The sequence below is a fragment of the Falco cherrug genome, chromosome 18 (assembly GCF_023634085.1).
Source record: "Falco cherrug isolate bFalChe1 chromosome 18, bFalChe1.pri, whole genome shotgun sequence".
Classification (NCBI taxonomy): Eukaryota; Metazoa; Chordata; class Aves; order Falconiformes; family Falconidae; genus Falco; species Falco cherrug.
In genome coordinates, this window is record NC_073714.1 from 3,399,924 (window position 1) to 3,424,066 (window position 24,143).

At 65.7% G+C, this 24,143-nt stretch overlaps 4 protein-coding genes across 5 annotated transcripts; 2 read left to right on the forward strand and 2 right to left on the reverse strand.

The window, feature by feature from the left end:
• Nucleotides 1–211: 211 nt before the first annotated feature.
• On the reverse strand, nt 212–4,043 carry REEP4 (receptor accessory protein 4). 2 transcript variants are annotated; one of them, XM_055696257.1, is made up of 8 exons: nt 3,886–4,043; nt 2,370–2,442; nt 2,223–2,299; nt 1,862–1,982; nt 1,627–1,740; nt 1,233–1,365; nt 982–1,127; nt 212–882 (listed from the first exon to the last, which is right to left on the reverse strand). In XM_055696257.1, the coding sequence occupies exons 1-8, from the start codon at nt 3,915–3,917 to the stop codon at nt 817–819; spliced, it is 762 nt and encodes a 253-aa protein (XP_055552232.1). In that variant the 5' UTR covers nt 3,918–4,043; the 3' UTR covers nt 212–816. The 2 variants fall into 2 exon arrangements, with proteins under 2 accessions (XP_055552232.1, XP_055552230.1); XM_055696255.1 differs by having other exon boundaries at nt 955–1,127.
• A 2,054-nt stretch (nt 4,044–6,097) lies between these two features.
• Nucleotides 6,098–10,415, reverse strand: LGI3 (leucine rich repeat LGI family member 3). Its single transcript, XM_005438096.3, is given in 10 exon segments — nt 6,098–6,914; nt 6,917–7,321; nt 7,421–7,585; nt 7,660–7,829; nt 7,968–8,039; nt 8,136–8,207; nt 8,327–8,398; nt 8,531–8,602; nt 9,367–9,467; nt 9,469–10,415. Coding segments are annotated over 10 exon segments (1,887 nt in total). The 5' UTR covers nt 9,817–10,415; the 3' UTR covers nt 6,098–6,504.
• SFTPC (surfactant protein C) lies at nt 8,406–11,740 on the forward strand. The gene is made up of 6 exons (XM_055696265.1): nt 8,406–8,608; nt 10,353–10,533; nt 10,643–10,789; nt 10,925–11,065; nt 11,155–11,258; nt 11,401–11,740. The coding sequence occupies exons 2-6, from the start codon at nt 10,489–10,491 to the stop codon at nt 11,513–11,515; spliced, it is 552 nt and encodes a 183-aa protein (XP_055552240.1). The 5' UTR covers nt 8,406–8,608; nt 10,353–10,488; the 3' UTR covers nt 11,516–11,740.
• Nucleotides 11,741–13,670: 1,930 nt separating this feature from the next.
• Nucleotides 13,671–14,940, forward strand: LOC114015560 (pulmonary surfactant-associated protein C-like). The gene is made up of 5 exons (XM_027803800.2): nt 13,671–13,712; nt 13,973–14,308; nt 14,379–14,489; nt 14,571–14,681; nt 14,845–14,940. The coding sequence occupies exons 1-5, from the start codon at nt 13,671–13,673 to the stop codon at nt 14,938–14,940; spliced, it is 696 nt and encodes a 231-aa protein (XP_027659601.2).
• Nucleotides 14,941–24,143: the final 9,203 nt, after the last annotated feature.

The window sequence follows — 24,143 nt, forward strand, 5'->3', positions numbered from 1 at the left end:
TCCGGGTGTCCCAGCGGGGCCACGGCTGCTGCTGCCACGCTGTGGGGGCCGCAGCTGCTGCAAGGAGGGGCCGAGATGCATCCCTGCACCCCAGCACCCATCTCCCTGCACCCTCAGGGCCATGGAGACCCAAGCACAGCACCCTCCCCCTGGAGGGTCCCACACTCCCCAGGGAAGGGGACAGCACTTAAGCAGAGGGGACAACTGTTCCTAAAAGTCCGAAATAACATTTATTTTTCCATGTACAAAACCTCTTCTGAGAGAGGAGAACGTTAAAAGCCGTGTGGTGCTGGGCTGGGCATGGTCAGGTACTGCTGCCCCAGTTTCAAGTATGGGGGTGTCAGCCTGCAGGTGGGGGGGACACCGTGGCCGGGGGCTGTGTCTTTGGCATCAGGGGACAGACGGGCCAAGGCATGTCCCCTCTTTGGCTCCCACAGGAGGGGGGATGTGGGGAGTAAGGCATCACGGCAGCAGGAGAAGGGGGGTGCCCAGCAGAGCCTGTAGTGTTCATTGGGAGGGCGGGGGGAGGGGGGGCAGACCCCACATGAGAGGCGCTGACCTGCAGCAGCAGGGTCCGGGTGGGGGTCTGGCTGGCAGCAGCGCGGGGGCCAAGCTGCCCTCCCCTCCATGAGGCAGCCAGAGGTGCACAGTGCGGCCAGGCAGGCGCAGAGGTCAGAGAAGATATTTACAGTGTAACGTGGGAGGAAGCCCCCTCCCCAGGGCCGGGGTGGGGGGTGGGCGCAAACCACAGCTCCCTCCCGATGCTGCAGCAGCAAACTAGTGTTAAGACTCTTGGCAGAGGGTTTCCCAGGAGCATTAGCTGTCCTCCTCCGGCGGAGCTGCTTTCTTCCTGATGCGGCTGCGCAAGAGCCGAGTAGAGACCTGGGCAGGGGGAGGGATGGGTCAGGTCCCTGTCACCCCCGCCCCACGCCACCGCTCTTCCCCCCACGGTACCTCTTTGCCAGACATCTTCTTCCTCACCGTGCGCAGGCTCTGGCTGCGGGAGAGGGACTTGGAATCCCGGCTGCGGGGTGAAGGCATGGGCGAGACCTGCGAGTCTGAGTGGAGCTCCTCATCCTCCGTCGTCTCACTCTCGTACTCCTGGCCAGCCGAGGGCATGTTGTAGCCTAGGGACAGAGGGGCACATATGGCAGCTCCCAGAACGCCCACTCCCCCCACCAAGGGGCCTCACTCAAGCCCCCAACCGCTGTGATAGCCCTGCTCCAGCTCACCCAGCAGCTGCCTGCAGCTCTCCGGCTCCTCCAGGTACAGGGGGTCCCGGTAGTGCACAGGGGCTTCATCAGGGATGGAGCGCAGGTCCTGCATGCTGAAGCTGCGCAGCCGCCCAGCCAGCGCGCCCTGGCTCTAACCAGGGGGGACAGGGGACACAGAAAGGGACACAGAAAGGAGGGAAGTGAGCCCCGCGGGGCAAACCCCAAGCACGGCAGCCAGGCATCGACAGCCCAGGGCGATGCAATCCCCCTGGGCAGGGGTCTGCACGCAGAGACCCCTCTCCTGGCACCCACACCACCGAGGCCACCCACGCTGGGGTGGCAAGCTCCTCCTGGGGTCCTTGGGGCCAAAGGACCCTCAGGGACGCAGAGGAGCCTGTCCCCTACCCAGTACCTTGGTGGCTGCCTGGACAGCGGCCGCAGCTGCCATGTTGAGGCCCCTCTTGCCGAAGCGCACCACCGTCTCGTAGCTGCGCTCCCTGATCCGGATGATGTACGTGTCGATCTCCTGCCGAGACCACCGCGGCGGTGCTGAGCATGCACAGCGCCACATCCCAGGGCATCACCAGCCCAGCGGGTTAAGCCCCCCCTGGAGCACAGGGGACTCCCCCGAGCCAGGCAGCCCTTACCTTCTCGTTGCGGGAGAGCGCGGGGTGCACGACCTTGCGGTAGATAAGGCTGGCCCCCCGGGTGTAGGGGCAGAGCAGCCAGATGAGGAAAGCCATCTTAATTTCATAGTAGAAGGGAAACCTGCCGGAGAGGGGGAGGAGATGGGGGTGAGCAGATGCCAGCAGGGGGTCCAAGGGCACATCTTGCTCCCTTGCACCCCCCGAGCATCAAGCCTGGAGACCCCACACAGGGTCCACCAGGCAGCAGGGCAGCCCGTGCCCCTCTCCTAGCAGGCAGAGGGAGGAGGAAGCCCCCCTCCTTCCCCCCCGCCAGGGCACGGGGGCACAGGCAGACCCGTTCCTCCCAGCACATCAGCCTCACCAGGAGATGAGCAGGTCAGTGAGGGTCTCCGTGGCCGTGAAGAGCGCAAAGATGATCCAGTACATCATCCAGCGGACCTGCGGGGAGCAGGGGGTCAGCCCGGGGCTGCAGCCCGAGGTGGGGGGGCTGCCCAGCGCCCCTACTCACATATTCCCGGATGTTTTTGGTCTTCACAGCCTTGTAGGAAGCGTAGGCAGGGTACAGCATCCCAAAAACCAGCCTGTAACAGAGAAAGGGCGAGAGGCGCTCAGGCCAGGCTGTGGAGAGCAGCAGAGCTGCTGGCCCCAGCGCCCCAGCTTGACCTTGAACCCCACCAGCACCACAGCGAGCCCGGAGCTGCCGGGAGAAGGGATGGCACCAGCCTGGAGCCGCTGCGGAGAGCCAGCCACGAGCAGGGTGGCACTGCCACCTCCACAGGGACCGGCTCAACCCCTTGAGGTGGTGGCGGGGGCCCCGGCACGGAGGGGACAGCCCCCTGCGGCCGGCCAGGAGGGATTCAGCTCCCTCTGAAAGGTGAAGGATGGGACCCACCCGCATCCCCGCGGCACGATGCTCAGTGCCCGGCACACAGGGCCTCGCCATCGCCGCAGAACGCAGGCGAACTGCCAGCCCCAAACATGCCCTGTGGCACGGGGGCTTGGCTACTGCCCGCACCCACCTCCAGCCACGCTCCCCCCGACCACCTCCTCCATTAAACCCAGGTGCGGATGGGGCTGGGGGTCCCCACGTCCCCCTGCCACCCCCTCTCTCCCCATGGGGACTCCTCAGGCACACCTGGCCACTGGCCACCGAGCCCAGCTAGCCACAGCACCAGAGGTGGGGGGCAAGCCGGGCACAGGGACCCCCCCCCAGCGCTGCAGGGACCCGAGCCCCCCTCCCCAGGCTGGCAGCATTTCCAGGATTGGGACCCTTACCCATTCCTGGGGGGGGTGGAGTGGGGAACCCAGCTGCTCCCATACACACACCCCGGGTCACCCACCCGCAGTCCCCCTCCCCAAATCCCACCTGGGGCAGCTCCCCCCCCCCCCCAATCCTACCCCCAAATCCCGCCTGGGGCAGCCCCCCCCCCAAATCCTGCCCCCAAATCCCGCCTGGGGCAGCCCCCCCCCCCAAATCCTGCCCCCAAATCCCGCCTGGGGCAGCCCCCCCCCCAAATCCTGCCCCCAAATCCCCGCCTGGGGCAGCCCCCCCCCCCAAATCCTGCCCCCAAATCCCGCCTGGGGCAGCCCCCCCCCCAAATCCTGCCCCCAATCCCGCCTGGGGCAGCCCCCCCCCAAATCCTGCCCCTAAATCCCGCCTGGGGCAGCCCCCCCCCAAATCCTGCCCCTAAATCCCGCCTGGGGCAGCCCCCCCCCAAATCCTGCCCCTAAATCTCGCCTGGGGCAGCCCCCCCCCCAAATCCTGCCCTTAAATCCCGCCTGGGGCAGCCCCCCCCCAAATCCTGCCCCTAAATCCCGCCTCGGGCAACCCTCCCCCCCCCCCGTCAAATCCTGCCCCCAATCCCGCCTGGGGCAGCTCCCACCCCCCCATACCGCCTGGGGCAGCCCCCCTAAGCCCGCCCCCCGCCACGGGGCCGGCACATGGAGCCCCCGGGGGGATGCTGCCCGTTCAATAGGGTCCCCCGCCTTGTTACGCACGGGTGGGGCCCCCCGGCCCCACTCACACAACGATCCGGCTGAGTAACCAGGACACCATGGTGAGGCCGGGCCGGCAGCCCCGGGCCGGGCCGGCAGCCCCGGGCGGGCGGGTCAGCGCTTTCGCCTCCCCCGGGTCCCCGCGGCAACGGCCGGAAGCGAACGGAGCAGCTTGAATGTTGCAGCTTCCGGTTGCGCGCATGCGCAGCCACGCCCCCCCGCCGCTCTTAAAAGGGCAACGCCACGCCTCAAAAGGGCAACGCCAGCTTTTAAAAGGGCAACGCCAACTCTTACAAGGGACCCGGCAGCCTTGCAAGGGGCGCGCCCCACAAGCGCAGTGCAGTAGTTTATGCCCTACCAGCCAAAATGAGTTTGTTGTTGTTTGTTCGGGTGTTTTTAAGCTTCAAGTAGGGAGGTAAAGAGCCTTTGCACCGTGCTAAGGTTCTTTTCGGCCTTGGAGGGATGGGGCGTGCAGAACACCCAGCTGCAATGCTTGGGGTGCAGGAGGGCAGGGCTGCGGGAGCTGGGGGTTTGGGCGGAGGTGGGAGCCCTGCTGGGTCATGCCAAGGTAGTCAGATAAGCTGGCACCACCCTGGCACGTTGATTCAGCGGGGTTTGGTCTCAGCTGCTGCAAAATCCCCTCCCCGGCGCACCTCCCCTGGGTTTGCATGGGCGCTTCACCTGAAGCACCTGCTCAGGCCTGTTGCTGAACCAGGGCCAGGGCTCTGCGGCAGGCACGGAGCCCTGCAAGATGCTCCGGAGAAAGTAGAAGCTGTTTCCTCTTCCCAGAACCAGAGCGGAGCCCAGAGTCCTCGCCGGTGGACATGGCATTGCCTGCTTGGGCCACCTTCCCCTTGGCTGTGCATCCCCAGCAGCGGTCCTCTACTGATGGACCTGACATCACCTTCCTGGGCCACCTTCCCCTTGGCTGTGCATCCCCGGCAGCGGTCCTGGGAACCCCCAGCTTCCCTCCCCAGGCACGGCCACTGCCGGGGTGCCAGCACCCCTCTGCAGCTTCTTGTGCTTCCCACCCGGCTTTAAAATCTGCCCTTTCCTGGTAGGGAAACTGAGGCAGAGAAGTGTGGCAATAGCCTGCTGCGGTAGGGCTGGGTGCTCTGCCCTGCCTTGCACCCAGGGCAGGGCTGGATCCGGCAGTGGAAGCTGTGCCGGGAAGGGACCGGGTTCAGGCTCTGCAGCCACCAAGGTCAAATCCTGCTCCCAAAAGCCGGCTGTGCCCCCAGGGTGCCTGTTACCTTTGCAAGGATCTGTTATTTGTGAGCTTAATTGGTGGTTTTTCACATGCATATTTATGTACCTGGGGGACAGGGAAATATTCCCCTGGAAAACCAGCCGGGTGGCTGCGGGGTGCTGGTGCAGCTCGGGGTGCAGCAGGCTCCAGCTGGGACTCCCCTTCCCTGGGGAAGCACCTCTTGCTTCCCCTCCCTGGGTCATGGGCCAAGGCATCTGCAGCAAAAAAGACCAGGCAAGCCATGCACGGAGCCTGGAGGACCCTAAAACAAGGGGTTCCCCCTCGTGGGGCTTGTGCAAGGAGTGGGGTGCTGCAGGATGCCGGGTGAAGTGGGAGCCCCAGGCACGGGGCTGGATGCACAGCAGCTGGCAGGTTGCAGGCAGACGCAGGCAGGGCTAGGGCTCACAGTGTTTTTATTGTGGGGAGCGTTTCAGCGGGCACGTACATCCCGGGCACGGCTGGCACGCTGGGTCCTGCCCGGCAGCGGGGCCATGGGCAGAGGCAGCTGCTGGACATGCACGGAGCGGGGCAGGAGCCGGCCAGCCCTGCTTCTGCAAGTGGCGGCACTGCCTCAGCAGCATCCTGCTGGCGTCGAGCATCCCATCTTCCTCAGGGCATCCCATCTCCATCCACATCGGAGCATCCCGCTGGCGTTGAGCATCCCATCTTCCTCAGACCATCCCATCCGCATCCACCTTGGAGCATCCTGCTGGCCTTGATCATCTTGTGGAGCTTTCCACCGGCCTTGAGCATCCCATCCACCCTGAGCGTCCCATCCACATCTGCCTTGGAGCATCCCACTGGCCTCCAGCATCCTGTCCACCTTGAGCATCCCATCCATTTGGAGCATTCCATGGGCCTGGGAGCACCCCATTATCCTGGGAGCATCCCATCCAGCCCCAGCAGTCTATCCTGCCTGTGCACGTCCCAGCCTGCCGCCCCACTCCCATGCCCCCAACCCCCCCTGCCACAAGCCTCCAGCCCATTGCCCCCCCACCCCCGCCAGCCCGGCCAGCACCCTGGAGCAGGCACCCAAGGGCATCATCCTGCAGAGTGAGGGGTGTCCCACCTTCCTGCCCACATCCCACAGGCTACCAGACAGGGTGGCTGTGGGTACTACACATGGGGAAACTGGGGTTACTGGGGGGAAAATGAGGCCCGTGGCTTCCCCAGCAGTGGGACTGTGGGGCTAGGCGCTGCCCTGGGGGCATTTTGAGGGGTGGGTGAACATGGGGGGCTGGGAGCGGGGCTGGCACCGGGCTGTGACCACAGGGCGGTGGGCTGCAGGCAGGAGGAAGGGTGGTGAGTGCATGCGTGTCCTCGGGCAGGAGCAGGCAGCTCTCGGGGGAGGCGAGGGCTGCGCCGGGGCCGTGGGGGCAGCCTGGGCTCTGCCTCCCTGCTAGAGGCTGAGGTCCACCACCACGTGCCGGTAGACCAGCGTGTTGGCCTTGAAGCTGGGAGCCAGGAGGAGCTGCACGTCGGCGGCTGGCACGTAGTGGAAAGCCCGCGGCGCCTGCACCGACAGCTCCTGAAACTTGACGAATTTCTGCTTCTCCTCTTCCCACAGGTAGATGTGGGTGAAGGAGAAGTCACTGCCCAGGGCCAGGTACTGCCGTTGCTCCACCAAGAAGGGCTGCATCACCATGGAGCCGCGGGACGGCAGCGTCTGGAGCTCGATGAAGCGCTGCCCTTCCCACCGCACCACCTTGGAGTCGCCGATGTAGCGGCTGAGGCAGAGGAACTGGTCCCGCTTCACCCTGAAGTGCTTCACCATCTGCACGTCCAGCATCTCCCCCACCTCCCCTGCAGCACGAACTGCTTCTGCGCCCGGCTCCACTGGTAGATGACGGGCGCTTGGGAGCTGCTGGAGATGATCAGCCGGGGTTTGCCATCGTTCTCCACGTATTCCACATCGGTGTCACGGTGCCAGGCATGGAGGGCTTGGTGGGAGTAGAAGCCGTTCTGGTTGAGGCGGTAGAGGCTGGTGGAACCTGCCTTGGAGCTGTCAGCGATGACAAAGTACCAGTCGCCTTCGATCTGGAAGGCCTCGATGTCATTGGGCTTGCGGGTCTTCTGGCTGTCGATGTCCTGGATCTTGATGAACTTGTCCACAGCAGTGTCCCAGCGGTAGATGTAGGAGCCACCGAAGAGCTGGGCTACCACCACGTACAGCTGGTTCTGCGCCACGATGGGCTTGCAGTGCACCGCCGAGTGAGCTGCCAGGCAGGACCACATCACGCCGCGGCCGTGCCCTTCCCCAAACACCCAAAACGGGGGTGACAGCCCAGGAGGGGACCCCCACCTGGATACCTTACCGGGGATGCGGTCAAAGTCCCGCAGCTTGCGCTCCACGTAGTCCCACTTGAGGACGGTGCAGCTGCTGGCACTGGGCTGTGCCAGGGCGACGTACAGGTCACTGGCGTAGGTGAAGGGCTCGGCCGACACCGACTGGAAGGGCAGGACCTGGTGCACCACGAAGTCTGTGGGGAGAGGTGGCGGTGAGGGTCTGGGCACCTGGGTGCCCACCTGGTGATGGGTGGCTGCCGTGCCTTACCCGTGGTGATGCACTGGAAGTCACCGAGCGCCAGGTCCCGGATCCTCTGGCCCTCGAACTGCCCGGGGCTGCTGCAGAACACGGCGGGGACCGTGGTGTTGGTGCTCTCCAGCCACTCCACCAGCCACTTGATCTTGCAGTCGCAGGCCAGCGTGTTGCCCCGCAGGTCCCTGCCAAGGATGGCACCAAGTCACCCCCAGCACCCAGCCCGGAGCGAGCGGAGCACCCTGCCCAAAGCCCCAGCACCAGCATGTCACCCTCTCCCCAGCCCGGTGTCCCAGGGGTCCCCAGTGCCGTGGCAGCCTTACAGGTCACTCAGGATGTCCAGTGGCTTGAAGAGGTCCCGGGGCAGTGTCTGCAGGTTGTTGTTGGCCAAGGACCTGGGGGATGAGAGGGATCATGGAGGTGACACAGCCCTGTCCACAGTGAAGGAGCAAGAGCCATCCCTGTGTCCCCAGGGACCCCTTGGTACTCACAGGTGGGTCAGGGACTTGAGTCCGCGGAAAGTGGCCTTTGAGAGCGCCTGGATGTCGTTGTTCTCGATGAACCTGGGGCAAGAGGAGATGGTGGCACGGCCACCCCGAGGGGACCAGTCCCTGTGGTCACCCCTGACCTCCCCATGCCCTCCCCAGGGCCATCCCTGTGTCCCCGTCCCCATCCCACACACAGGTACTGGAGGTGCGAGAGACCGGCGAAGGCGTTGTCCCCGATCAGCGTGAACTTGTTGGAGTTGAGCAGGCTGCAAAGAGAAGGGGAAGGCATCAGCATCGGGGGCGGGCAGGATGGGCACAGATGGCACCGGGGTATCAGGGGCAGGCAGGATGGGCACAGATGGCACTGGGGTGCCTGGCCACCGGCACGGAGGACATACAGAAACTGCAGCGAGGGGATGTGGGCGAAGGCTGCCTCTCGGATCTCCGTGAAGGCTGCGTTCACCATCGTCCTGCCAGTAAGACAAAGCTTCAGGGCTATGCAGGAGAGGGGACAGCAGCAGGGCGGCTCTGCCACCCCCGTGCCCCTCAGCATCATCCCTTCTGTCACCCAGTGCAATGGGGTGGCACGGAGGGGGCAAGGTGCTGAGTCCCACAGCTGCACCCGGGGGCTGGCACCCACCCCACACATGCCCACAACCTGCGGCACCCCCTTGGCCCCGGTGCATTTGCACACACACAGCTGCATGCATGCAGGCACGTGTCCACACACACAGCTGCATGCACGCACACATGTGTACACACACGCACACACACAGCTGCACGCATGCATGCACACACATGCATCTGTACTCGCACACCTGTACAAGGCTCCGGCGCACCGCCGTGTCCCCAGGGACCCTGCATCAGGACCCGCCAGCCGTGTCCCCTTGGGGCTCTGGTCCCCAAGGTCACAGCAGCCGGGGAGCATGGCACGGACGGGCTGCAGCCTTGCTCCATCTGTCACTGATGGATGGCTGCATGCGCACGGAGCCCTGCCACCACCACAGGACAGGAGGACACGGAGACCAGTCCTGGGGTGTCCCGAGCCTCCCCCCTTCCCCTGAGACCCCTGTAGAGCCCGTACCCCCCACTGCCAAGCATTTGCCCCCGATGTAGCACAAAGAAGGAGGCTGTCCCTGCCCACCCAGGGCAGCCAGCAGCCCCCGCCAGCCCTGCACCCCCGGGACACGACCCTGTCCCCGTCCCCGTCCCCATCCCACTGCTGAGTACTCACAGCGAGATGACCTCGGGAGGCAGGTTCCTGGGCACCGCCTTGGAGTCCACGCAGAAAGCTGTGTCCCGGGTGCAGGAGCAGCTCGGGGGACAAGGGGGGGGGCCGGGGGGGGCGCCGACCTTCTGCCGGCAGCCAGAGCCAGGCCAAGGCGAGGAGGAGGAGGAGGAGAGCAGGGAGCTGGCCCTTCAGCATCCTCCTCCTGTGCCGCAGCTCCATCACGCCCTGGCCTAGCGCTGCTCTCTCCCCCGCCGCTGGTCCTTCTCCTCCTGCCGTGCCCCGCCGCTGCGGCGAAGCCTTTTCCTCTTCCCGGGAGATTTCAGCGTGGAGGGGGAGCGATGGTGGTGGCGGGGGCTGCCGGTGCCTGACCCGCTGCTCTGCAGCACACCATGCTCCTGTGCTGCGGGAGGGAGGGAGGGAGGGAGGGATGCAGCTGAGTGACGGCACAAGCATCCGCGTGGACGCGTGTCCTCATCGGTGGGCGTGCGAACACGGGGGTGCACGCCGTGGGGGGCAGCCGCTGGCAGCTGGGTCTTCTCGGGGTGCACCGGGGATGGGGGACAGGTCGGTACCACCTTTGCAGGGGTGGTGCCACCGCAGCTCTCCCACCCCGTTGCTTCGGCCGGGCGCCCGTGCTGCAGTGCTGCCCGCGCCAGCTCCCTGCCAGACCTGGCAGCAAGCGCTGCCGGGTGGTGGGAGGCACTGGGCACCCGGCCGTCCCGTCCCAGGCACGGTGCTCCCGGCCAACAATGAGCCCAGCCAGCTCCTTCCCCATCCCGGGGGGGCCGCAGCTGCGTGGGGGCTGTGGGAACCAGGGGTGCAGCCCCCCGTGGGGATGAGTGCTGAGGGTGCTGGGTCCTCAGGCAGAGCCGGGGGCTGGGTGCGGAGGGCGGGCACGCTCTGCCTGCCCGCTGTTTGCCTTGCCCCCCAGGTAAATGCTGGGAAAGGGCCCTCGGAGGTTTCACGCCCCTTTCCCGGCTCCTCTCCAGGCTCAGCAAACAGAACACAAGTGGCACCTTGACAGCTGGGGTGGCCCCAGCCTCCTCCCACCCACCCAGGACCCTATAAATCCCCCTTGGCTCCGGCTGGCAAAGAGACAGGAGCTGCACGGCGAGGGAGGGCGAGATGGACAGCAGCTCCAAAGAGGCACTGCTGGATGAGGCACCGCCGGTAAGGAGCACCCATCACCCAGCCTGGGGAGCCGGTGTGGGGCTGAGCATCGGCTGCCCTCCCTGGCCCCACACTGGCAGCTCAGCTGGGTGCTCCCCTGTGTCCCCAGAGCTACACGGCCTCCTCCCGCCTGCCCTGCATCCCCCACCAGCTCAAGTGCCTCCTGATCGTGGTGGTGGTGGTGGTGGTCCTGGTGGTGGCCATTGTCGCCTTCCTCCTGCTGGGGCTGCACATCACCGAGACACACGCCGAAACGGTGAGGCAGCACCGGGGAAGGAGCCACGGTGCCACCGGCTCCGGTGATGGGCTTGGGAACGGCACTGGCTGCCGGTGCTTTGCCGGGATGGGGTTTAGACCCCACAAAGCATCACTGCCCCCCTGCATCTGGCAGGTCTTGCGAATGACCATCCATGGCCTGGATGGTGAAGGGACCCCCCAGCACCTCTCCATGAGCAAGAAGGAAAGGACCGGGACGTTCGCCGTGCAGGATGGGCTCAATGCCTCTGCCGTGGTGGTGTACGACTACAGCAAGGTGTGCGAGCAGCCCCGGGATGGGGCACGGTGAGGGGGTGGCAGTGGCAGGGACAGGGCTGAGCTGACCCTGGGTCTGTCTGCAAACAGCTGCTGGTCGGCTACAGGTCCTGGCATCACCGTGCCTGCTACATCACCCGCATGGATAAGGACAACATCCCAGGGCTGGATGCTGTCACCAAGACCTTCCAGCACCCGGCAGGTGAGTGGTGGCCACCCTGCTCAGGTGAGTCCTGGGCAGCCAGGGCCAAGTGCAGGGCTGTGGGGCTTGCAGCAAGCATCCGCTGGAGGGGAGGCTGATGGTAGCCGAGGATGGTAGCCCCCTCCATTCTCTCTCCTGCAGGCTGAGATGAAGGAGGCTGGGGAAAACGCCATGCCCCTGGCCGACCGCTCCATCCTGGGCACCACCGTTAACATCCTCTGCAGCACCGTCCCTGTATACTGGGCGTAGCGCCGGCTGGGGTCTGCTCCTGGGGGACGGGACAGTGAGATGGGGATGTCACCGTCCCCATGTTCCCCGTGTTGCCTTCCAGGCGGAATGCCCAGGCATGTCTCCTCCTCCCCATCCCCATCCCACCTGCAGCCCAAGGTCAGCCCCCCTGCCATCGGGGTGCTCCATCCACAGCTGCTCGGCACCACGGCTTTCCCATTTTTGCAATAAACAAGTGGGATTGGCTTTGGGATTCACGCTTCTGTCTGCGAAGTAAAGCCTGTGCCCCTGCCTCCCAGTGCTGCTCTCGTCCTTCCCCCCGCCCTGGCCAAACGGTCCCTCCTGGGGTGCTGGGGAGAGGCGGCACGGTGCCCCAGGGATGTCTCCCTGGCCAGGGATGTCTCCCTGGGGTGGGTAGATGCATCCGTCGTGTCCGTGTGTTCAGTCCAGCCCTGGACCAGGAGCACAGGAGGGCTCAGATGCCAGCTCCCCGGGGCAGGGGCACACACGCCCACACCATACTCTCAAGGCTGCCTGGCTGATGTCCCCACCTGTGCCCCCCCCAGTTTGCATGGAGCAAGGACGAGATGGCAGGGGCAGCCCCTGCACCCCCGGCCCATGGGCGCAGGCAGCACACCAAGGAGCCCTGGCACCACTGCGGGGTCGGGGCCACCCCTCAAGGAAAGGTCCCCATCCCCTCCTCGTGCAGATGGGGACACAGACACTGTGCCACATCCCCAGTGACAGCCAAGCCCTGGGCTGAGCAGGGCACCCACAGGCCATGATCCGCTTGCTCCAGCTCCCCTTCATCCCCATCCGCTCCCCATCCCCGGCAGCTCCAGCCCCTCTGCCCCAAAGCGGCTGGGAGCATCCCTGGGGGGCACTTCCAAGCGAACAAGGGATCAACAGGGCTGGGAGGGAGAAAAGAGATCGTGGGAGGACCCAAGCCAGCCCCCCAGGAGCACAGCGGTGCTGGGCAGCATGAATTTAACCCTGGGACGGGCGCTAACTCAGGGTTGTCCCCATAGCCACTGCCATGGGCAGCGAGGAGGGTCACCGCTCCCTGCGGCTGATGCTTTGCTGGGGACAGGAGGGAAACTGCACGTTGCCATGTGTTGACATGGGGCCAGCAGCTTTGCTCCCCAAAATGCCCTGACCCAGCGTTACCCTGGTGAGGAGCCAGCTCAGGAAGGGTGCAGGCAGCCGAGGAAGGTGATGAGGGCTCCCACGGCCTCTCCCGCACGGAGGGCAAACAGCCAGGAACCACTCGAGGGTCTCCCGTGCTCCTCCACATGCTGGGACAGGAGGCAGCGTGCAGCACGGGGCGCACACCCTCACCCCCCCACACACACCCTGCTCCAAACCTCTGGGGTCCCAGAGGACTGAGGAGGGGACCCAGGGGTGCCTGGAGAGGTCCCAGCCTGAGCTCAGGAGAGGCTCACGCCCAGGCAAGACCAAGGCACAGTGGTGTCACCCTGCCCTGCTGATTGCACCACCCAGGGTGACACAGCAGAGAGCTGGGACCCCCCCTCAGCCCGAGAAAATCTGTGTTGTGGGCACGGCTGCCAGCCCTGAAGACCCCAGCACTGGCAAGGCGAGCCCCCGCGGTGCCCAAGCATCCTTGGGACCAATGCTGTGGAGCACCCAGCCTGGCCACAGTCCAGGGACATGTGCCCACACCGTGACCCCGCTCCCCACCCCAGCCTTGCAGTTGACGGGAAAGCTTTGATGCCCCGTTTACACTTTGCCCACCTCGAGCGGCTCCAGGTGCCTGAGCTGGCGCAGGGACACAGGCGTGGAGCCAGGTCTCGCCTTGGCCGTGGCCATTGCCGGATGCTCCACCCTGGAGAGCAGCTCTAACCCGTGCAGGAGGGTTTGTTTTGGCCCTGACACCTCGCTCCTGGGCAGCTGAGAGGCCCCTGTGCTTGGGGACAAGTGCCCTCAGAGCCTCTTGGTCAGCGGGTTCCCAGGGGGATCCAGAGGTGGGGAAGGAGGTCAGCAAACACAAGTGAAGTGGATCGCATGCCAGAGCCTGACCGCACACCAGGGCTGTGAGCCCATCCACAGGAGCCGCTCTGTTCCCCGCCCTAGCACCCCGGTATAAAACCCTCTGGCACGGCTGCTGCAGGGCAGCCCAGGCTGGGAGGAGGAGGAGGAGAAGGAGGAGGCAGCCGCCATGGAGAGCAGCATGAAGCAGGTGGTGGTTGAAGAGCCACTGGTGAGTCTCTGCAACCCGCAGTGGGGTGGCACAGTCACGCTGGGGGTGCCCCTGTGCCCAGCAGAGGTGCTCAGCACAGGGCTTTGCCCAGTTTATCCCAGCGAGGCGCCAGTGCATGTGTGATGGAGGCATCCCCGGAGCTCAGGGGCAGTGGGATGGAAGCTGCTCCCTAGGGCAAGCCCATCCCCAGCCCACCTGCATCCCCCAGCTCCCATCCCCTTCCCCCTCACCCCGGCTCTCGGCCTTTCCCATGCCCGCAGGACCTGGAGAAGGGCTGCTGTGGCTCAGGCTGCTGCAAGCCGGGCTGCTGCTGCTGGCCCTGCGTGGTTTGCTGCTCCAAATGCGCCCGGTGCTGCATGCCCCAGTGCTGCAAATGCCCCAGCTGCCCTGGCTGCTCCGGCTGCCCCGGCTGCGCCTGCATCAAGCGGTCCCTCTGCTTCGTGCCTCGCCTGCTCTGCTACCTGCCCCGCAAGCTCCTCAGCTGCCACCACCTCAAGTGCCTCCTCATCGTGGTGGTGGTGGTGGTCCTGCTGGTGGTCATCATCGCCTGTGCCCTGCTGATGTGGCTGCACGTGGACCAGCAGCACGCCGACGCCGTAAGTAGGGACCCCCACCGCCCCCAGGGAGGGGCTGCCCCAGGTAGTGAGTTCCCCCCATGCCCCCCAGGTCCTGCGGATGGGGCTGTGGAGAGGATCGGCCTGGGATGAAGATGCGGCCACCTTCTACCTGGACAGCGGGGATGGAAACCCGGCCACGATCATCTATGATTACAAGAATGTAAGCAGGGAGCCCTGCGCGGCCCCGGGGGACGGGGAAGGGGTGATGGGACCAAGCTGAGCCACATCTCTCGGCAAACAGCTGCTGGTGAGCTATAGATCCCGGCTTCACCGCGCCTGCTACATCACCCGTGTGGATGAGGACAACATCCCAGGGCTGGATGCCGTCGCCGAGACTTTCCAGCGCCGGCAGGTGGGTGCCGACCTCCCCGCTCAGCACCAGCTGGGGCAGGATGAGGTGTGGGGGGCACATGGCAATGCCCTGGGCTCGGTGCCTCATGCAGCCCCCCCGATGAAGAAGTGGGGTGCAGCATCACGCCGCTGCTGCCTTGTTTCTCCTTCCCTCCCCTCACCAGGCTGAGAAGAGGCTTGCCCTGCCCCTGGCCGATCGCTCCCTCCTGGGCACCACTGCGAGCATCCTCTGCAGCATCGTCCCCATCTACTGGGCTTAGCCTTGCTGGGTGAGTGCAAACGGTGCTGCTGCCTGCAGGGGTGGGCAGGGGGCTGGCAGGGAGGGCTGGGAGACTCCCACCCACCCAACAGCCCCCTCATGGTGCGAGGTTTGCCTTGCAGCATCCCCGCCAGACACGGCGTTGCCGCAGCCCCTCCATCCCTCTGGGAGCATCACCGACACCTCCACAGCTGCCCCACCAGCAGCCCCTCACCCACCCCAATTTCGGGAGGGGCCCAGGGCCCACACGATGCTATGGGGCTAAAGAAGGAGGTTTGGGGGTCGGGGGGTTGGCACTGGAGGGGTGCAGGGGGCTCTGCTTTGCCGTGCAGCACCGCATCCCTGCTGCATCGGCGGCGCTGGGGGGGCTGGAGGCGGTGGGTGGGTGTCTGCTTGGGCGAGCGCTGTGCTGCGCCGGGGGACAGCTGGTTTGTCACTTAAGTCTTCTCAGCTTCGCCAAACCCAAGTGCAAAAATGAGCTTAAAAAAACATGACATTTAAAGAAACAAAATTCTCCGTTCCAGTTCTTCTCTCCTGGCTCACTCAGCTCCTGGCTTCCTTTGCCTTAAAAATGTATTTAGGGGCTCTGAGTGGCATTTAGGTAAAATTTTGATACAGCCACAACCTGGGGGCTCATGGGATGCACCCCCCAAGCATCACTCGGCACCAGGCATGGGACTGACCTGAGCTGCCCCCTCCTCCTGCCAGTCCTGCCAGAGCCAAGGCTGTCCTGAAAAATGTGCCTGTCCTCTCCCGCTATGCAGAACTGAATAATAAAGGGAAGAATCAGGTCTCGGAGCTATTCCTGGTGACAGCCCGTGTCAAAGGTGGCCGTGGCCACCAGACATTGCCTGAGGACTGGGACTGTTAGGAGCGGGATGCTGGTGTTATTTGGATTATTATCCTAATATAGGCATTATTAGGAGGGGACGCTGGCAGTGTTAGGATGGGGTGCTGACGTTATTGGGATCTGCTGTTATCAGGATGGGATGCTGGTGTTATTGGGATGAGGGTGGGATGCTGGTGTTATCTGGATCAGGGTGGGATGCTGGTGTTATTGGGATGAGGGTGGGATGCTGGTGTTATTGGGATGAGGGTGGGATGCTGGTGTTATTGGGATGAGGGTGGGATGCTGGTGTTATTGGGATGAGGGTGGGATGCTGGTGTTATTGGGATCAGGGTGGGATGCTGGTGTTATTGGGATGAGGGTGGGATGCTGGTGTTATTGGGATCAGGTATTATTAAGACTGGGATGCTGGCGTTATTGGGATCAGGCGTTATTAGGATGGGGTGCTGGCATGGGGCCAAGCACCCAGGTCAGATGGGGGAGTGTGGAGCAGCACAGATGCAGCCCCCCAGGACAGGAGCCCGCCAGCAGCACGGCTGCCTCCTGCCGACACCGCAGCCATGCTGGGATGGGGGCCACAAGCAACCCCCCCGCCCCCGCGCCTGGATCTGGCCCCTACTCCCCATTCCTGGCAGCTGGGGAAGCTGCTCCCCGCAGGGAGAGTGCAGCTGCAGCTGGCCGGGATGTGGGGCGCCCATCCAGGGCCTCCTGCAGCTCTGGGACACCCACCCCCAAACCCTCCCCCTCCCCCAGCCCAGCTGCACCGGCCAGCACAAACCGTGGTGTGGATTTTATTTGCAAGGCTCCTGGGCTGGCCGGCCAGCCCTGGGCACCAGCATCCCCCTGGAGCAGCGGGTGGCAGGGCGTGCGCGGAGTTTTGCAAGGGCTCAGCGCCCCCGCCACCAGCTCAGCCTCCCCCCCGCCCCCCCCCCCCCCCCCCCCCCATGATGGAGCAGCTGAAGATGAGCTGTCAGAAACTTGGCAGGACCCCGAGGTCCTTGTGCAATGACTCAAGTGTCCTCGTTTCTGGAGCCTGCGCAAGCAGGAGCAGGAGAGGTTTGCAGAGGGCGAGCGCCGTGCCGGTGGGTGCTGCACCCTGCCAGAGACACCCCGCACCCCGATGCGGGGGGGGCAGCCCTAGCAGCCGGGCACAGGGGTGCAGGAGGAAGTGTTGTTGGCAGGGTTGGGGGCCGGGGGGCTCCTCGCCCTGCTGGGGGGCAGGCAGGCAGTTTCGCACTGCTCCCGGCTCTCGAAGCGGTTGCGGCTGCCGCCACAGCCCCCGTACCAGAAGAGCGAGCAGCGGCCGGGCTGCCCCCCCTCGAAGAACCATTTGGGTGAGAAGGAGCGGCAGGGCCCTGCATCCCTCTCCTCCAGGCAGGCATCTGCAAGGCAGACGGCGGTGCCGGGGCACACACCCCACAGCCCAGCCAGTGCGTGAGCTGGCAGCCCTGCCTGTCTCCCTGCCTGCTCTCTGCTCGTAAGTCACCCCTACAGACACCCCCCCTCCCCTCCTCGCACACTCCTCACCTTGCGTCACGTTGCTCTCACCCACACCGGCTTTGTCGAGACCTGCCCGAGATGGTCCCAGCATCAGCCAAGTGGCAGCACCGAAACCTCAGCCATGACCCCCGCTTGGGCTGGGGGCACCCCATGGCCCCCCGTGGTCCCTGGGTGGGCTCCCACCCTCACCTACCCGGCTCCACGCAGGCGCGGATGCAGTCCTGCTCGCTGCCAAAGCGGTTGGCGTTGCCCCCGCAGCCCCCGTACCAGAAGCGCTCGCAGGACCCCGTCTCCCACCGGTGGTACCACATCACGGAGAAGCGGGTGCAGGCGCTGCCGGGGTCCTTGTCCAGGGCGCATGGTCCGGTGACAATGGCTGCAGCCCTTCGGCCCTTGCCGGGGCCGGGGGATGCTGTGGGCATCCCAGCGTGGGGCACAGCAGCGACCCTGGGAGGGGAAATCAGAGCAACGGCCCCCAGTATATGCTGGGGGTGGAGGACCCCATCCTCCAGAAGAGAAGGTGCAGACCCTTAGCCCCCCAACTCATGTGGCAGGGGACCAAGGGATGCGCATGCAGGGGATGGTCCCAGTGCCGCTCACTCACTGCGCGGGATTCCCCCGTGGGTGCTCACTGGTCCCGGTGTTGGGGGGGGGCAGGTCCTGGGGGCACCCTGGGGTGCTGGGGTGCTGGTTGCTTTCCGCTGTGGAGCAGAAGTGATAGCGGAGGCGTGATGGAGGTGCAGGTGAGGAGATTTGGGGGACTGGAAACCGCCTGCTCCTGGCACAGCCAGGGATGGGACCCAGAGATGCTGCAGCCCCCCAAGACCTATCCCTCCCCCCCGCTCACCCCGCAGCCTCCTGAGGAAGCCCACCGCCGTCCTCTCCGCGTACCCCATCTCGGGTGGGTGGACCGAGCCCAGGCGCAGGGAGTGGTACCGCCATGCCGGCAGTCCCTCGGGCACGGCCACCTCCAGCTGCTCCGTGCCGGCTCGCCCCAGGGAGAGCACCAGGACACCGAAATCCCCACACCGGGTGAAGGGGGCCAGCCCCTGCCCTGCCTCTCCATCCCACAGCGCTGTGGCTCCTGTCCCCACCACGAAGAGGACACGGAGGCGGTCGCCAGAGCTCTGCGGCAAGGCGTGCCGGAGGGTCCATGCCACCGCGCCGCCGAGGGATGCTGCAGCTGGCCTGGGCACCAGTGCAAGGCGGAGACGCTCCTGGAGCTGCTCCCCAGAGCTGGGCAGCCCGAAGGGGAGCTCGGCCAGACCCTGCCCGGGGGTGGAGGGGCCCGTCAGCACCAGGGTGATGCGGGTGCCGTGCTGTGCCGGATCCAGCCCTGCCAGCTGCAGGTGCCCCAGGAGGCGGTGGAAGAGCTCGCCAACAGCCTCCAGCCTCTCAGCCGGCATCCCTGGGGCCGTGTTGTCCACCACCAAGGCCAAGTCCACATCCAGTGAGTCAGGGGATGGCATGGCTGCGGTGCACCCCTCGGGGTGGCAGGGGTCTGGGAATGGGGAGAGAGGGAGGCTGAGCCCCAGAGCTGGCTGGCACTCACCCCCGGTGCCACCCCAGGGCTGCCTACCGAAGCAGAGGACACAGGGCAGCACGGCATCCTGCAGCACCGCTGCATCCTCGGCTGGCTCTGTCGCCGAGAGCTGGACCACTCGGAAGAGGTTGTTGACCTGGGTGGGGGGAGGCAGAGCTGAGGCAGGGCTTGGGGGCTGGTGGTGGGACAAGGGGGAGCAGCCTCTAGCCCTGGAACTCACCTGGAAAGCCCTCTCCACCTTGGGCAGCGGGCTGAAGGTGAGCACCGCTGGCACGATGCCCAAGGCTTCATACTGCAGAGCAGCCTCCCCGATGCCCTCCAGGTCCTGGCTCCGGCCGCTGGTGATGACGAGGACCACCTTCCTGCCCAGGGTGGCTGGCCGGACCCTCTTGAGGACGTGGTGCCCCACGAAGTGCATAGCCGCGGCCAGGCGGCCACGCCGGGAGGAGCGGGTGGGCGAGAGGCGGCGGAGGCGTCCCAGCAGCGCGGCCACGCTCCCCACCTCCCCGGCACGCAGCAGGTAGGTGGGGGTGGCCGCGTAGGCCAGCATGGCTACCCGGGCCCCCGCCGGGCAGCCCACCGGGGAGACCTGCAGGTCCCGCAGCAGCAGGGCCAGCAGCTCCTTCATGCGGGAGAAGAGGGCTGGCGGCACCGTAGATGAAGTTTCCAGCATCAGAACCAGCTCGGTGGGGAAGAGTGGGCAGGAGGACGAGGTGGTGACTGCGAAGGGATGGTGGCATCTCTGGGGGCCGGTGGAAAAGGCCCCCCTGGGGTATCTCATGCTTGTGGTACCCGTGCCCACCCATCCTCAGCTGCCTCCCTCCACGCCTCTCCAGGCACACATCCATTGGCTGTGCCCCCGCCAGCCAGCTGTCCCTCTGTCCCCTCCGCTGTGGTCCCCCCGCCGAGCCAGTCACTGTCCCCTCTTTGCCATCCTTGCCACTGTCCAGGGCTCTCACCACAGCTCCGGCGGATGAAAGCCTTGAGCTCGCAAGGCTGGAGGGATGCACAAAGCGGTGTCAGTGCCAGCTCTCCCACTCAGCTCTTCCCAGCAAGGCTTGCTGGGGCCAGGCAGCCACCAAGCTCCTCGCTGTCCCCAAGGACATCCAGGTCCCCATCCCCAGCCAGCCCGACACCAGCATCCCGTACCGTGGAGGGGGGAATGCCTGGCAAGCCCTTTGGGCCCTGGAGCAGCAGGAGAGGAGAGAAATTAAAGAGGAAATATGAACAAGGAACACATCCCTGAGCACCAGGGCAGGTCATAGGCAGAAATAAGGCAGGAAAAAAGGAATTTGCAGGGAGTCACCATCTCTCCCGGAGGCCCAGTGCTGCCGTGGCCACCCGCTTCTCCTCTGCTCCCAGTGTCACCCTGGAAAGCCCCGGGGTGTTGAGGAGGTGGGCACGGCTTGCAGGGAAGCGGGGAGGGGGCTGTGCTGTACTCACCCTGCGCCCAGGCAGCCCTCGCATGCCCTTGTCCCCTGGGGATCCTCTCTCACCCCTGTCACCCTGGGGAGGACACTCGGAAGAAGCCAACTCCATCCTTACCAGCATCCCATAGCAAGGACCGGCTGGCCCTGGCCCCCCACGCACTCACCTGAGCCCCGGGGTATCCTGGCAGGCCCCGAGCGCCCTGGGGGAAGCAGCACACGTGAGTGGGGCCAGGACCCCCGGCATCCCCATGGGCAGCGACGGGGCTCTGCCCCACGCTCATCCCACCCGCCTCCATCCCTGCTCCATGCTGCCGGTACCTTGGCACCCTTCCTCCCTGGAGCACCTCGCCGGTCACAGCCGTTCTCACCCTGGGAGGGGAGAAAAATCCCAAAGCAGGTTATTGTAGGACCTACACAAAGATCCCTCTTCCCAAAGCTTCCTTGGCCACAGCTCTTCCATGCCTTCCCTTGCTGCAGTGCCCTTGGGGAGGATGCCATGGCCCCGGGGGGATGCAGCCTTACCAGGGCACCTTTGGGCCCCTGCGGTCCCACGCTCCCCTTCTTGCCCTCAGCTCCTGCCTGCCCCTGGAAGAGAAAGCAGGGCTGCAGATGGGGGGGTGGGGGTGGGGGTGGGGGGGGAGGGGCTGCAAAATGCCACACCAAGGTCTCCCTCACCTTCTCCCCTTTGGGGCCGGCTGGGCCAGCTTGTCCCTGGGAGCCCTCAGCTCCGGGCGGACCCTGTGCGAAAGGCAAAGGTGGATCAAGGATGCTGAAGAGCATCTGTGGGGTGGGCACCCACTGGCATGGCCATCAGCTCGCGGTGGCCACCAGCACCCAGCAGGGACCCCAGCACAGGGTGGGGGATGGCACCTGAAGTCCTCTGCTCCCCAGGTGGCCGATGACACCCTTTGCCCCCCGCAGCCCTGGCACCCCCTGCAAAGGGAGAGCAAAGGGGGGGAGCAGGGATGCCTGCCTGGGGGTCTTGGTGCTGGGGGGGGTCTGCCCTGGCCTCACCTGGGCACCTTCATAGCCCTTATGTCCTGTGGGGCCGGGGCTGCCCTGGTTCCCTTTCTTGCCCTGCAAGGAGACAAGGTGGCTCAGGCTCCAGCGGGGACACATCTCTGGTCCCCGGGGCAGAGGGACCCCCGCGCCCTTGGGTGCTGCCAGCCCTACCTGTGCTCCCTGCTGCCCTTTCTGGCACGAGGTCTGCAGACGGAAACGCCATCAGCAGCTGTGTCCCCAGCATGGGGACACATGGCACAGGGTCACCTACTGTGGACCCCAGTGCCCCCCTGCCCATAGCACCTACCGGGTGAGCTGGAGGACCTGGGGGCCCCCCTGGCCCTGGGAGGCCATCCTGGCCGGGATCTCCCTGGAAATCGTGGGTGTTGAGAGGGAAACAGAGCTGCTGCCTGCCCTCCCTGTGCAGCTCGTCCCCAAAAGGGTCCTGCCGACCGGCTGCTCCACCACCAGCACCCGGCATCCCCAAGCATGGTCCTGGCTCCTGCCAGCCCTTACCTGGGGACCTCCATCTCCTCTGAACCCCGGGGCACCAGGCTCGGAGCTTTTCCTCCCAGGTGGCCCCTGGAGAGCGGAGAAGGGGCTCAGCGAGCCCCCAAGCACCCCAAGGAGTCCTGGGGCTGCGAGCCCATACTCACCACCTCACCACGAGGGCCTGGGGGTCCCTTCTGCCCCCGGGCACCCCGGGAGCCTTTCTGCCCCTAGGTGAAGGCAGGAGGAAGGGATTTAGCAACAGGGCAGCGGGCAAAGAAGGCAGCGCTTCGCCAAGGCTCAGCCGTATGGTGCCACACCTGCCTCCCTCGGGACCCCTTCTCTCCGGGGTGGCCGGGGGTCCCCACTTCACCCTGGGGAGGAGAGAGGAGGCTGCGCCTGTGCCCGTGCCTGTGCCCGGTCCCACTCGGGTGGCCGTGCTGGGGTGGAGGGGTGGCTGTACCGGCTGGCTGGCGCCATGCCCCGCTGCACAGCTCACCTGCTCCCCATCCACACCGTCATAGCCATCTTCTCCAGGAGGTCCCTGCAAGGAAGTGACACGGTCTGGTGCCTGGTTATGTGGCACAGGGTAGAATAGCCAGGTCCTGGCTCTGCCCCATTTCCTCCAGCACCCCAGGCCATCCCAGCCCTCCATCCATCACGACCATCTCCCATTCCCCTCCCCAGATCCCTCTCTTTCCTGCCCATCCTCAAGGTCTCCCTGCCGCTACCAGCTTGGCCACCACAGATGCCTGCCAGAGCCATGGGATAAAGCACAAGGCAGGGACATACCTGCTCCCCAGGGTGACCCATGAAGCCCTGCAAAGAGACAGAGGAGAGCAGCCGGGGAGCGATGGGCACCCATGCTGCAGGCTGGAGCTGTGCCAGGCTGAGACAACCCCTCACCTTCAGTCCACACTGCCCTGGGCATCCCTGTATCCCTCGGCTGCCATGGAGACCTCGTGGTCCCTGCTCCCCCTGCACTCGGCATGGGAGAGAGGACCATCAGAGGCAACACAGTGATGGGTGTCCCCTCACCCCTGGGGCCGCCCTCTCCCACCCACGGGGGTCCCACAGCCAACTCACGCTGTGTCCGTGCTCGCCCTCGTCTCCAGTGCGCCCCTTTCTGCCTGTCACTCCCTAGGAGAGAGAGACCCTGGGAGCAGCAGCTGTGACCCCCTGGCCCGATGACGGACCCCAGGCTGGGAGCCGGCGTGGCTGGGCTCCCTCCCCAGCCCAGGGACAAAAGGCTTGAGCAGAGCAAGGGCTTGAGCTGAGCTGAGCTCCTCTTGGCCCTGGGAAAGGGACCTGGGGCTGTGCATGCACTACAGGGGTGCAGCTCCCCTGGGGAAGCTTGGTGAGACCCCCCCAGCCCCTGGGCCTCAGTTTCCCCCTGCTTTGCTCAGCACTTTGTCACCGCAGCAGCAGCCTCAAGGTTTGCTCTGGGAGCCTGGCTGGGCAATGCAGAGCCCACGCATCCATCCCGGCAGAGCGGGATGGGAAGGATGGGACCTGGTGGGCGGGCCTGGGGAAACATCCTGTCTGATGGGGAAGGGAAAGGTCTAAGCCCTGCTCCAGGCTGTCTGCAGGGCTGGGCATCCCTCCCGCATCCCCCTGCTCCCCCAGCCCCTTACCTTGCTCCCCTGGGGGCCTCTGGGGCCTCGTGGACCGTGCAGCCCCACGCAGGTGCAGGGGCACATCTGGCAGCACGTCCGCTCTGCCAGGGCCAGCTGTGGGGAGAGGGTGGCACCCCCGCTCAGCACCCACAGAGCCCCTACTGCCCGTCCCACCATGGCCCATCCTCACCAGCTCCTGTGCCACGTGCCCGCCAGCCTCCGGCATGTCCACAGCAAGCTGCTGCCCGCTCGCCAGCCATCGCCCGAACTCCATCTGCCGCAGGTCCCCCAGCCCCGTGACATTGTTCACTGCCACCGTCACCAGCAGGTCAGCCTGGTCTGGGGGAACGGGGTGCTGTGGGGTGACACACTGCCAGCTGGCCCCCAGACCCCCACCAGCTTTCCCCACTGGCAGGGCTCACCCATCTGAGCCCCACGCAGCCATCACCGCCCCACCTTGCATCCAAGCCGAAGTTGCCGCCTCCTTCATCTTCCCTGCATCATCATCCAGCCCATCCGTGAACACCAGCAGCACCTGGGCGAGGAGGGGGGCACGGTGCTCAGCAGCCCACAACAGTGGGAGCACCGGTGTCCCCCAGCCTCATGGGGAGCGATGGGCATGGCTGTGCCAGTGCCATACCTTGGCATCGGCCGCCTGCTGTGCCAGGGTGCGGAGGAAGCTCTGCAGGGCAGGCTGGTTGAGGTAGGAGCGCTGGAAGGCGTGTGCCCGCGCCAGGCGCTGCAGCACATCCAACCAGGGCTCCTGCAGCCGCTCCT

Bases quoted from the DNA above. Each gene is read 5' to 3' on its own strand.
- REEP4 (XM_055696255.1), bottom strand. From the start codon at position 3,917: ATGGTGTCCTGGTTACTCAGCCGGATCGTTGT. The intron at 1,983-2,222 runs GTGAGGCTGATG...CCTCTCCGGCAG, and splicing joins ACTGACCTGCTCATCTCCTG to GTTTCCCTTCTACTATGAAA. The intron at 1,741-1,861 runs GTAAGGGCTGCC...TGGTCTCGGCAG, and splicing joins CGCTCTCCCGCAACGAGAAG to GAGATCGACACGTACATCAT.
- LOC114015560 (XM_027803800.2), top strand. From the start codon at position 13,671: ATGGAGAGCAGCATGAAGCAGGTGGTGGTTGAAGAGCCACTG. The intron at 13,713-13,972 runs GTGAGTCTCTGC...CCATGCCCGCAG, and splicing joins TGGTGGTTGAAGAGCCACTG to GACCTGGAGAAGGGCTGCTG. The intron at 14,309-14,378 runs GTAAGTAGGGAC...CATGCCCCCCAG, and splicing joins ACCAGCAGCACGCCGACGCC to GTCCTGCGGATGGGGCTGTG.
- SFTPC (XM_055696265.1), top strand. From the start codon at position 10,489: ATGGACAGCAGCTCCAAAGAGGCACTGCTGGATGAGGCACCGCCG. The intron at 10,534-10,642 runs GTAAGGAGCACC...CTGTGTCCCCAG, and splicing joins TGCTGGATGAGGCACCGCCG to AGCTACACGGCCTCCTCCCG. The intron at 11,066-11,154 runs GTGTGCGAGCAG...GTCTGCAAACAG, and splicing joins TGGTGTACGACTACAGCAAG to CTGCTGGTCGGCTACAGGTC.